Source organism: Cydia strobilella, chromosome 19 (genome assembly GCF_947568885.1).
Source record: "Cydia strobilella chromosome 19, ilCydStro3.1, whole genome shotgun sequence".
NCBI lineage: Eukaryota > Metazoa > Arthropoda > Insecta > Lepidoptera > Tortricidae > Cydia > Cydia strobilella.
Window position 1 is genome coordinate 1,219,933 of NC_086059.1, and position 13,607 is coordinate 1,233,539.

At 37.0% G+C, this 13,607-nt stretch overlaps 1 protein-coding gene across 5 annotated transcripts in view; it reads right to left on the reverse strand.

Annotated features, from left to right (window-relative positions):
• LOC134750021 (homeobox protein cut) overlaps positions 1–13,607 on the reverse strand; it is a 209,142-nt gene that overhangs the window by 14,466 nt on the left and 181,069 nt on the right. For 4 of the 5 annotated variants that reach the window (XM_063685088.1, XM_063685087.1, XM_063685092.1 and 1 more), the window contains 3 exons: positions 8,480–8,578; positions 5,325–5,464; positions 4,594–5,094 (listed from right to left, as the gene is read on the reverse strand). In XM_063685088.1, coding sequence (XP_063541158.1) covers positions 4,594–5,094; positions 5,325–5,464; positions 8,480–8,578 — 740 coding nt within the window. The remainder of the gene's footprint in view (positions 1–4,593; positions 5,095–5,324; positions 5,465–8,479; positions 8,579–13,607) is intronic. The other variant, XM_063685090.1, reaches the window with a different exon arrangement.

Genomic DNA, 13,607 nt, shown 5'->3' on the forward strand with positions numbered 1-13,607 from the left:
CCGAGTTTCAGTCTTTGTAATTTCATAAATGTATGTGTTTGATGCATTCAATTATGGCCGCTTGATAGTCGCACTTCCCGTTTCCTTTAGTCTAGAATATGCTTAAATTGCACTTGTTTAATTCTGCCACTCGCCGATAGATGGCGCGCAGAGGCACATTACATTCACAGCAAGGGTCAGCAGCGAAAATATATTCGAAAAACGAACAGTTTAAAATAAATTGCTTATTGTAATTTGGTAACAGCTAGTGACGCGACGGCCTAAAAAATTATCGGTTTCCCCAAAATTACCGATTCGGTAGCACGTTAGAAGTTGGGAACTTTCGCCAGGGGTCGTAATGGCCGGCACATTCGATCGGATAATTATTATGTGATTATCAGCGTTCGCTGGATTTTCGTGTTTGTTTTAAACTTTATGATTTATGAGGAATTGACCCCGTTGACTGCGGGAGGTGTTGACACGCCCCTGCTGGCAACACTGGGTATACATTGGGTTAATTTACTGCTTAACCATTAAGTTTCATTTTAACATGCTAACAATTTTAAATAAGCGTACTTATTGTTTTACACGTTGTTTTGTACTGGTAAAGTTTGTCGCTGGCCAACAACGACCGTAGAATCTATATCAATTCAAATTTGCTTCGAGTTTAGAAGCCATTTGCGTCCACTCCGTGTGAGCTAACACACTTCCAGAGTTAACAACTTAACAGTTTAAAACGTTCCGACAGCGAGTTTTGAACGTGCTTTTCCATTGATGAAATTAAACTATAGCATTGCAAGATCGCTTTATTAACCCTTATTAATTACAGCTCAGTTTTTTTGCGTTTTTTTCTTGATAGAAAAGAGTGATTAATAGTAAAAGTCGTGTGCAAGAACGGTCCTTGAATATAATTTCCATGCAATCAAGCTCCGATTCGTAGAAACGTTTAACCGCTCGAAAGCTCAATTGAATATTAAAATTTGCTTAGCGTTAAACTAAGCGACGGTTTAAGAGCATCGAGGACACAACTTCGAGCGTAAAGCCTTAGCTGCGCCGTCCGATAGTGGCCATTGAAAATAGATTTTCACGCGTTTCTGAACATGCCCAACTTTGAGCAAACGTTCCAAATTTGAACGTGCTCCAACACTATTCGTGTTCGTTTTTCAAATTATATTTGCCAGTTATGTTTTATTAGTTTAGATCCGATAGGTAATAGGTAATTAATATATACTGTTTATTTTTGATCAACTAAAATAAATAATACTTGTTATTGTATATTTTTTGCAGCTTATCATAAGGAATAATTTACAATGAAATATTATTTGATGAGTGCAAAATAAAGTTGGCCGGATCTCATCACTGAAGCGTGTTACCAGTAATAAGAACAATTATTAATGCCGCCATAACTACACTTAATTGGACCGATAGATTACTCGAATAAATAATGAGTGGTTAACCTACACCGAAGCTTAATGACCATGAAAAAAAGTGGATTTTTATATTCTCGGGACCGAATCGCCACATTCGCCACTGATATACGTTGATAGGTAACCGATTTATTCGTCAGCCATAATCCGGATATGGTTCTCAGTCACGACACTAAATAAATCGGTCGGAAACTGCATCACTATAGTGACGGACGATAAAATTCTATTTTCGAAATTGATAGCTACTTCTTAGTTTTTTCCAAATAAGCCGGTATTGCTAGTTAAAGATACTTAAGTGTTGCAAGGTTCATGTCTGCAGTTTAATAAAAACGTTAATAAAGGTTGATAGCGCATGGCAAATCCCGCCTTCTCTGGTAATTAATATGGCGTTTTTTTACGATTTAACGTCTTGGTGCGATAACAAATTGTGAGGTAAGGTAACATTGTAATTGATTTTATTGTCTATGGCACACGTGGGGTTCTATTATGGTATACTTTTATTTACTGTGGTTGATTATAATGTAATTTTCCAGTAACACTTTACAGGCTATTTCCGTTTAAGTGGACTAGTATAATAAAACTTGAAACGTAATGCGTTAAGTTCCGGTTTTTGGTCTTTAAAAATGCCTAAATAAAGGAGTTGGCTCGTGAAAAAGTGACCAAAAGCGCGCTGTCCACGGCTTTCAATTCATTTTTCAAATTTAGAAAAGACAAAGTCGCGCAGAGCGAGCAAACAGAGACGGGATCCGAAAGAATCAAAAAGAACGCGTTGTAAAGCAGTGTACACATTAATGACAAAGGACGAGGTATAAATCTGCGGAGACAATAGCGCCGTGTGCATTAGCCTTTGTCCGCATCGATAGGGATGGACTCAAATAGATTGAATTTCAGATAATTCCGAAGGGTTACGGTCTTCTTATTTGCCGCGTAATTGTACGGTTTTTATTGAGGTTTAGGAATTTAAATGGCGTTATCGGTTTTTGATTTGCACTTTTCCGGATTATGCTTGCATTTTTCATTTCTATTCAGCAATACAATTACGCTGGACGCATTTCTCCTACTTGAGCTTCGTCATTTCGTAGCGACATTTCACTTTTCCGTTTCAGAAAAGCACTGGTTATGTCAATGCTTATTTTTCCTCTGAGGAAAGCGGTAATTTGTACGATTCCACGGCGTACTTGGGCGGGTCTTGTTCCGTTAGTGTAATATCATCGAATGGTCGTTTAGTGTCCGTTGTCGGCCATTAATGAGCTGGTTACAGACACATACACATCAGCGGCGTGGGAACAATGCCACAGATACGCTAGTATTTTATGCAATGATTTATAGACGGCGAGCTATGAGAAGTGTTTATTAGGGTCGTATTCCACCTGTACAATTTTTTTGTCCAATGTGTATCGCGTCTCAAATTTTGCTTAATGAGAGAGTGAGACGGAATGATATTGGAATGGAATACCAACCTAAGATATTATCTGACTTACATTGTAAAAGATGCAATATCGTAGACATTTACGTAAATTTGTAGTTTTGGACAAACCTATAAACAAACAGGATTAATATGCATTTACAGAATAAAAAAATATTTATTTATTACCTACTTAGTTATTTTAAACGCTTTTTTATGATCATCAAATTTTCACTCATAGCAAATAAAAGTTTTTTACGAGGTTTATGACACGACTAAATAAAAATCTTAGAATTCTTTGAACATTTGAGGAATCCCAAAAAAACGAATCAAGTGACATAAAAGTACTTATATTTAATTCCATTATGTTCGTACTTAAATCATGCTATATATGCCCTATTTTCGCAAATCCTCAAATTAAAGTTTCCTATTCACTCCATAGATACAATAGGCCGGACTGTACCGTGATTGCTCAATACCATGTCATTTGCCGTTTCCTCGTTCCCACGTGTGGACTGTGGACAGGACTGTACGTAATGTTGCGAAACGCGACGTTCACACGACGTTTATGCCGTGGATTTGCAAATTACGCGTTTGTACGTACCGTCTTATGCTACTTGTCATGCACCGAGTGTTCGACGGTACCGATTTTTTCACGAATCGTAAACTGTGTTTGTGTCCCATCACTAATGTTATGAAAGTTTAGTTTGTTTATGGTGTTTAAGAAGTTATCGTTGATTGATTGAATGTTCGAATTTCGAAATTCAAAGTGTTTTCTACTTTCAAGTTAATCTCCTTTAATTTAAAGCTGAGCTAAGCAAAGATGCAACGTCAGGCCGTCGTGAAATAAATTTTAAGGGATGAAATAAATGCAAACCATTTTACAAGAAACGGGTAAGACCGAAGCTAGATACGTGTCCGCTTACTTTCCGAGTCCATCGATAATGTGACAATTAAAACAAAAACAAAATGGCGGACATCATTAACAAAAGAAACACGTATTAAAACAATAAATCGAAGTCAGCGACACCCCGGGAGGATGCAGTTGCCGGCGCGGCGTGCTCGCTTGACCATATCTATTTAGTCCACCCCCTCACCCCTTTAGGGTGGGGGCAGTTCAGATCTTTCCGCTATAGTGTCACGCGACGGGAGGGGACCAAGGACAGGGTTAGGAAAACAAAAACAAAAAAATAAAAAGTTAACCTAAAAGTGCGGTTGACCAATCATTCCGAAAAATGACTGTATTGTGCATATAAATAAATCTATAGGTCGCTAAAGCTTTTGTTTTTGTGTAGAGAGTTTAAACGCTGTGATTGATGATCCCTATTGTCAGGTGGCTCGACAAGCCTGATATCGTGCCAAACCGTTCGGAAGATTGCGCTAAGGGGGCGGAATGATGGGTCCCGAAACATGCAAGAGTTGACAACTAGACTGCATTTATCACGCAATTTTTCGAGGCCACGCTGATGATACCTAGTCTTATTATAAACACTGGCCACATGGAAAGCTCATATGTATCTAGCCTTATAAACACTGGCCACACGTCCGTAATTTAAATTTGGAATTCGCATGGTCAGCGTTTGTAATTCGAATTGGTTTTTAAGCCATAGACAAGTTTAATAATTACTAACATTTTTAACGAATCTTTAACGGTGTCTTTAAGTCCTTAAGCAGTGCACTTATCTTTTTAATACTGCTTAATGATTTGAAATCTTATATGTACCTACCGCTTTTTTAAAGCTAGTAATTATTCAACTTGTCAACAATATAAACGTCAAGTACCTTTCTTTGGAATGAGGGACTTCAACAGCATCACGGCCGCCTCATCACAGGCCCACGCGTGCATCTTCCGATACGAGTCGCGCCCCTTCTCCGTCAGCTTGTCCCACGGTTTCGGCTTCGAGAGCAGCTCCGACACCGTCCCTTGTGAGAGCCCCAGGACATATTTAGCAAACAGTCTCTGTCCGATATTGTGAACGGAGAGTAACTCGCGCACTCTTCGTGAGATATGGAGTGTGTCTAGATTTGTGTTTGCGTATTTGTCCATGTTATATCTTAGCATCTCTTGTAGTCTCGCTTCCATAGGATCGCCTTTAGGTATAAGGGAATCTCCGAGACGTCCAACGAGCGCGCCTGGAGGTAAAGGTCCCATGTCCTCAGCGAATCTGTAAGGCCGGTGCTCTTCGAAGCGGAACGGGCTCGGCGGTGGCAGCGGCAGCGGCGGGTTGTTGTTGTGGTGTGTCGTGTTGTTGTTCAGCGGCGGCGTGCTCCACTCCTCGCCACCTGTCACAGAGCTCAGTCAGGGAGGGAAAGGGGGGGAGTCGCGGATCCTAGGCGCACGTGGTCCTGCCTCTGCGAGACGGAACTACGTTCCCAGCAAGCGAACACTCACTAGCTACGGACACGTTTGCTTGTAAACTACCTTTAAACGACTTCCACCCGAGTTGTATTGAACCTCAACTAAACCATTTTGCTCAGGAACTAGTCGTATAAAAGTAGTATAGGAGTCTCACCTGTCTCGCGTCGTTCGCTGCTGCGCTCGCGTTCCTCGTCGTCCCGCGCGGGCGCGGCGGGCGACCGGAGGGGTTCGGGCTTGCGTTCGGCTCTTTCGGCTCTTTCGGCTGAGTCTCGGAGGTCCATGGACCGGAGCATGCTGTAACAAAAAGAAAACTATGTTTTAAAACGTCTAATCCCTTATTTAAAAAAAAAACAGTTGTACCTATGAATGTTGTGCTCTAAATGTGTCCAGTTTCTTGAAATACGTTTATTGTCATCTGAATTTATATGCCAAGTATAAAACATTATTTTAAGAATTTCTGAAATCTTTAATTCAATTCAATTCAATTATTTATTTCGAATTATTTTGATCCATATAGTGTTAGTAAGTACAACAAAACTTAAAATTAATTAACGTTAGTGACATACAATTAATTAATTCCCGCCCAAAGTAATTCTTAGACCAAAATCTTTAAGAGCCTAATAAGCATATAAACCTTTCAAAACAGCGAACTAATTCATATACATAGAATGGGTCTAATAACCCTTAGATCCATTCTATGTGAAATAATTAAAAATTACAAAATACCTTTACGACGAATTTACGTTCAAAATATCAAAGTAACCAATAAAGGGTGAATTATCCTAAAATACCTTTAGAGCCGATGGCATAATTAAGATAGGGTCAGCATCACCTTAATAAATCGAGCACACGAATTGATTAAAACCATTTTAGGTGAATTAATTAAGTATTGTAATTAATAGGATGTGCCCTTATTGGCAATGCCTTTCATGAATTTATTGAGATTGAACCCTCCAAGATGGCGATAATCACATTTTATCGCAGCTCCTACTTTATATTATACTAGCTTTTGCCCGCGACTTCGTCTGCGTGGAATTAGTAATTTGGGTATCTTAATTCTTAAACAAATCTGCTTTTTAATCCATCCTTTTTTCACCCCCAAGTTGGTCCACACTAGTCCCTTGACGGGTAACTTCTGTGATAAAATGTATCCTATGTCCTTCCCTGGGAATCAAACTATCTGTATACCAAATTTCAACTAAATCGGTTTAGCGGTTTAAGCGTGAAGAGGTAACACACAGACAGACAGACAGACTTTCGCATTTATAATATTAGTATGGATTGTGGAATATTGATTGCGAAATTTCAAGCCTTATTACAAATGAAATGTAACGTGTAAGAAAGTTGTTTAAGAGACATCTACTCGTAACTGATGCATATTGTACGCAATTTTGTCTAGCTTAAACTTTCTTCCAAAGTATTGCTAAAAACTTTCACAAAACGTAGCTTCAACTTAGGTATTTACAAAATCTTAAACTCCGAAGCGATCAACTATTAACCCCTCAACTAAGGACAAAGTTGAAAGCGCTAAAATCAAAGCACTTTCATACAAAATGTATAGAAATGAGACGTTTAGTCCGTTCACCTGCTAACTGTCGTCGGGAGACCTCCACAATTCACGTCATAATGAACCATATTGATACAACGTGCTAAAACTAGGAAGTTACACAGCTTTAGCCGTTACAAGGGGGGTTGTGTCTTCTCTATTCGGTCGTGTGCACCGATCGGGATCTAATTGGTGATATATTAAATTGTAATTAAGGTACATTGTGGAGGTGTGAAGCGGGGAGTATTCGTAACAGTACACTTTCTTTGGCCCCCGATTCGGTATAATTGTTATAGAATTGCAGGTTAAGTTATGCTGGTCGAGTTTAGAGGTGTTTTGTGATTTGGCGTCAGGTCGATTGGGGCACGATTAGTTAGGGATTGCACCTACCAACTTATGAGCGCCTGGTACCTACTTTATTATCTTTAATTATGAACAAGGCGGAATATTTAGATATAAACTATTATTGATAAAACATGGTTGACTGTATTAAGTTGGTGTTATGTTCATTCATTCATTCGAGTAATAAATAATTAATATTATGTAAAAATCTAATCTTTTTATTTAGCGTACCTATCTATAGAGGTTGAGTTGTAGGTTTTATTTGCTATTAAATTACTACCCTGACAAAAATGTTTAATTTAATGTACACAGTCATGTAGTGCATAATTATTTTCGATCGTATTTTCACGGAAACGTACGAACGTCTTGCTATTTTAGTCAGTCTCGGTACAAAAAGTACTGACATTGACTGAAGTAGCATGACAAATACGAACGTTTCCGAGAAAATACGATGGAAAACAATTATGCACTACATCTGTACCTATTGTATCTACACAATAAAGTGTTTAAGTAAGTCCGTTTTTATATCATAAACTAACTTTTTAAGTGTACAATTAACACTACACAAATTTCTATCAACTTTCGCTAATCATCTCCAGCCTTCGTCGTTTTAGTGACTAAATTTATGACGCAGTCAATAGGTAATGACGAAGTTTGTTCCGTTTAACGACGAGCCCTCCATGACACACTGAAGTGGGTGACGCGATACTGAGTTTAAGGACAACAGTGCTGTGGAGTCGACCTCAATCTTTTGAGGACAATAGTCTTCCCTCAAAATGAAAGTAAAAAGCATCTCGAGATTAAATAGAAAAGTTAAAATCATCCATTTTTTTATTAAATTAAAAAAACAATTTAATTGTTTAATGTTAGTATGTCTCACAACAGTTTAAATTTGATCATCCATTTTTTAGGTCACGTTTTAAGTTTGTGCAAATAATTGGCTATTTGATTCTTATTTTAAGTAATTTACTGCATAATTATTTTCCTTCGTATTTTCACGGAAACGTACGAACTATTTCAGTCAGTCTCGCGGTACAAATGTGTGTTTTGCTTATTCTGATATTTTTATATGATCAAAATATGCATTTAATATTTAACATTGTAAAATAAATCCAGAATTATAATATTTTAATATGATATTCAATTTTATACATTAAACGACGCGCCGTAGGCAAAAATTATGAAAAAAACAGTACCTAACTTTTGGTAACTATTAGAAGTTGAAATAAAAAATTTTTTCTTCATACAAAAGTGACACAAACTATTACAAACCTATTTCAAAGAAATTTGACATTAACGATGACATTCCCACACTTTGTCATTGCAAATACCATGCATCTTGGTCCGACTAGAACTCTACCTTTTATTTCTCTGGTCTGTCTGTCTGTCCGCCTATCAGGCTAAAGTAAACTAAGACTCACTTGCTCAGATGGTGTCTATAGGGGTGGACGGGTCGCGGGATCGATTCCCGGAATTGGGCAAATGGTCGCGGGTCAGGCTCTGAAGCCAGGCTGGGCCTCCTATGGATGGAATTTCACAGGTTAAAAAGGTTTCATACAAATTGTGATCATATAAAAATAGGCCCTGGTTTTAGTGTTTAGACATGGCCAGATTAATGCTACATTTACTAATCTTAGATAATACAAGATAATAAGGTATAAATTCTATTATTTAGTCTACTCGTAATATTAGGATTTGTTTTTTTAATTTTGATGCAAAACCACCTATGTATGTACAAAATCACCCCCCACCCGTTGACTACGAACGCTGTAAAGGGTTCGAAACGTTGGGATGTATTATAAATTCAATATACGCGATATAATCCGTTTTCATAGTTTTATTTCATATGTACAAATCATTAAAAATATCTCATCGTCGGTTATTTCGATTCATTTATTTAGCTATTCGTTTTTAGTTTAGTATTCTTAAGTTCGTTCTTCAATTCAATTATTTATTTAATTCGAATCATTTTGATCCCAAAATCCATCCATCCATCCATTCATCATCCATTTTGTTTTGTTTTTAATACCAAAAATGTATTGTTATTTCTTGAAAAAAGCTAATTATCGAACTTGTAAGAACATTATTAATGACATTCTGTAGTTTATCAGAAAAGTTTCGGAAGTTCCACTGCAAAGCTCTCGCTGTTCTCGGAAGCTTAAAAGCATCTTTGTCTTGCAAGTGCCTTAAATTTAATACTTGCACGACAATGAATATTTTATTAAACACACACACAGTTTTCATTCTTACGGAATAACACAATTTGGGACAGTTACAAGTCATTGGATTTTTTTTAAAATACTCGTATGTTTGAGATCCGATTCCATCAACTACAGTGCGACATAAAATAGTAGAAATTAAATGAGGGCGCCACTTTCTTCGTAACTGTCACATTTTTGACGTAAAATGCTTAAACATGGCAACAATTTTGTATGGAAAATGTTTAGTTCCATTTTATTTATTTAATTCGCACATCCCTACATCCCTATACATCCCTATTAATATTATAAATTTGAAAATAACTCTGTCTGTCTGACCTCTTCACGCTTAAACTGCTGAACCGATTTAGATGAACTCTCGCGTTTTGAACACATACAGGTATACAAGGATACACTTATGTCCGTCAATTACCAGTTAACTATTGTTTTATTGAACTGTACCATGACATTATTAGTAATAAATATTTAGTCATAATTCTACAAGCCCCTTTCAACAATCTTATCATATTTGCATCTCTTTCCTCAGAACTTCCCCCATAGAAACATCAAAATCGTAAACAAATGGCATGCCAAATATTCTCGTTATTCATCAAAGGGTAGCAATCGATATCGGAGCCCTAACGAAGAAATATGTCTTTGAGCGCCCCCTCAGACCAAATCCAAAGTCCCCGCTAAACGAAGTAACTCGTTACCTCAAATGAGGTAGTTGAGACCTTCTGAGGAAACCAGCACCGATTCTTTAATTACTTTAAGCGCGGTAATAGACAAACTGGAATTAATTAAACGGATTTTGTATCTTATTATTAAAATTTGATTAGTAATTCGAGAGTTAGACGGTTTGTTTCACTTTGACACCGCAACTAGATTAAAGTTTAAGAGAGATACGTAGATGTCATATCTTAAGAGCACATGTCAATGTCGGTACACGATTAAAATTAGCATACAGTTAAAATGAGTCAATTTATTTTGAAAAGGATCGACGGCCAGATACCTGGCAACAATGACCACGTAGGCGTTCCACCGGATGACGTCACAATCGAACGCTATCAACCAAATCATCGGCCGCCGATAACGACGCCCCGCCCCGTTCGATACGCTGACCAATCGCGATCCGATTGATTGGTTGGTCAGCCACGTTCGGCCCGTTCGAAAATGGAACACATTCAAAATACTAACGCACCATTGGCTCTCAAACTTACCACAGACAATATTGACACATGCATAGCTTTTTAATTTTTTCATGAATCCCTTATACAAACTGCCAGTGTAAACACAGTGTAAAGAGCTTACGAGAATTCTTTACGACGGTGAAAAAACTAAGGTAAATTAGTTGATAATTTCTGTGTGACAGGGCCGGGCTAAACTTTCGTTAAATGTTATGTAAACAGGCCTAAACAAATGGGGACAGGTGCCCACGATAGTCTTTATTGATATATAGAAGGCAAACATACATATACTTACTATACACTGTTTGTTCCCCGAAATATGTAAATCACATGCATTTAATTAAACACGAGATAATTTCTATTTGCCTTTTTAATTTTTGAGCGTCAACAAAGCATAATCTTTGGTTTTATGGCGTCTATAGTTTTTTGAGAGGCTACAAGGAATTTTTAATGCCATATTAGACTAGATTTTTATTGTTTGATAATGATAATAAAATAAATCATTTTTCAAACTTTTATTACTTTAAGTAATAAGATATTCAGTCGAATTTTCTCTTTAAAAATAAGCCATAATTATGTCAAAATCGCTCCCCAATTCCCTATATATCTGTCACTGTCACAATAATACTCGATCTGTAGAAAACCATATTAAAAGATACCCTCAGCCACACCAAAACCAACCTTGTCTCATTTCAATAAGGTCTTTGTCATTTGTATTATTAGTATGGTATTGCACTAATAGAAAAAGTATAAGTTCCTCACGGAACGATAGAAAAAATAACAATAGAAAATAGCTATTTCAATTATTGCCGCGAGCACGCGAACATTTGTGCGTTCCCATGATCAGACCAGAGGGATCATCTTAGACGTGCGACGTTTTGACGCATGCGACACGTACTTACACGATACTACAAAATATCTATGAAGTAAATAAAAAATAAGCACGGAAAGAACCTTCACTATGAATTTGCCGCCTTTTCTAACTAGTTATGAAAATGGTGAGACAGACTGTAACTAACCTTTCTCTTACTTGTTTCACGTATCATAATTTACAAAATAGGACACAAGGGATCACAGTGAAAGCTAGTATTTTCTTATCACGGAAAAACCAAACATGGTCAAAAAATCGATTGTTTAAGTTGGAAAACTTGCAACAGCTGTCATCGCCGACTAGACAGTTTGAAAAGGCTTTAAAAGTCACACAAACTTAGCCGCCGTTATACAATCGAATTTACGTTCTCATTTTAAAATGACATTCTGACATAGAGCGCACCTATAGTTTGTCAAAGGACTGTCTCATTTCAAACATAGACAGAGAGAATCATACTATCTTTCTCTAACACTAGTACTTGCACCCAAAAGAAAAGGATGAGTATAGTTTTTTTTGTTCTTATTTACTGACAATTTGGTTTGACCAATTATATATCTCTGTATCGCTTGTATTTGTCATAAATATTATAAATGTCGCACACGTGAAATCTTGCCGCACGTCATCTTTCTAAACTAAACGCACATTTACACACTAAGCAATATAAGGCACCTGTCATGGAGACTATATAAAGGAGCCAAATCTCTATATATGAAAAGTGTCCATCAAAAAACAGTAATTAAGCGGCGCCACCATACACCGAAATACTACCAAAAACAACCTACGTAATTTGGTCGGGTTATTTGTTGCCTTATATGGTTCGTGTTATACTCATGTCCCAGAGCCTAACTAGCGCTACCGGAGAGATTAGGAACTATTATTTAAAGCTGAAAGCGGTTACTTTTGCAACAATTCTGCCATAAGAGATTGCGATCCTTTCTATACCATCCATAGCACCTGTAGCGGTTTATTGCTTATTTATTCCGCTTCTCAAGTCGGGATTAAGTTATAGCCAGCCTCCGTAGATTAAAGCTTAATAGGGGTCGGATAGATTGATTTCTGAGCCAAATCTCCGCCCGGATTGGCTTGTTTGCATTCTGATTACATTTTGAATTTCGGATTTGGAACGTTTTTGATGATTCCGTTTCTAATTGGTCGAATTTGAGACGGTTGAATTCGAATTTCGAAAATTTTGCATACTATTTGACAGATAACCAGCTGTTACATTTCTTACGTTGTCTTCTTTATACAGATCTTCAATGTCTTTAAATTTAAAGCAAAAAGATGATTTGGTTCTCAAAAATCTTATGGCACAGAGTTTAACAACTAGAATGACCGTTAAATGACAATAACTCGGTTTCAACAGCTTTTTTTAATGCCAATACGTCTCGAGTCAAAGATGCCGCCTCAGTTGTTTATAACTGTCCAAACAATGTTGGGCATAGACTAACATGTTGTTTTTCCAATATGGCGGCTTTGAACTTCAAAGGGATCAAAGGCGTGTGACATTAAAGTTGCTGTTAAACGATATCGATAGCTTTTTTGGGTAATAAATAAACACATTTTAATATCGTGATGAAATAATTTAGGTTTAGCATCGAGATTAATGACACATATTGAAATGAAATGTTTGTTTAGCGCGGATTCGTATTATTTTGCCAAAATAATGAGCTGTAAGAAAAAAAAAACTAAGCCATCTACGTACTTTAAAAATTATTAAAAACTTAACCTATCATATTGTGTGTGGTGTTCAAAAACCGTGGGTTCTAACCCGCTGCTGCATAAAGCAGAAAAAAATATTTCTCTAAAAAAATAAAATACAAAACGATACCAACAAACTTGGTCAGCTCAGGATTCTCATGATATACAGACAAGAGGTTAATAAAACCTTAGATATTGCATGTAACTGTTTAATGTACTAAGAGTACACAAGCCTTCAAAGTGTACGTTTGTATGTTTAGTCACTAGACAAATCACTGTCAAGAAAGCAGTTATTTATGTAGTAATTATAAGCGATGTAGATAATCCGGCCCTTGGTCCTGTGGCCGATAAGAAGGCGCCATCTTATCAGGAAAGGTGTTGCGTCAAATTGATCTTGTGCACTGAGCTTTATTCAGCTTGTCTATGGATATAAGAGCGGTTACACACATAAATGCTTTGAAAGGTAAAAATATATAAATGTGACGTTTTCAATCAAAAGGTACCACATTGTCGCTTACCATCAGGACGAAATTGGATTGTATCTTTATACGAATAACCTGTCAGAGCAAGCGACAATATGGTTGATTTTGATTGA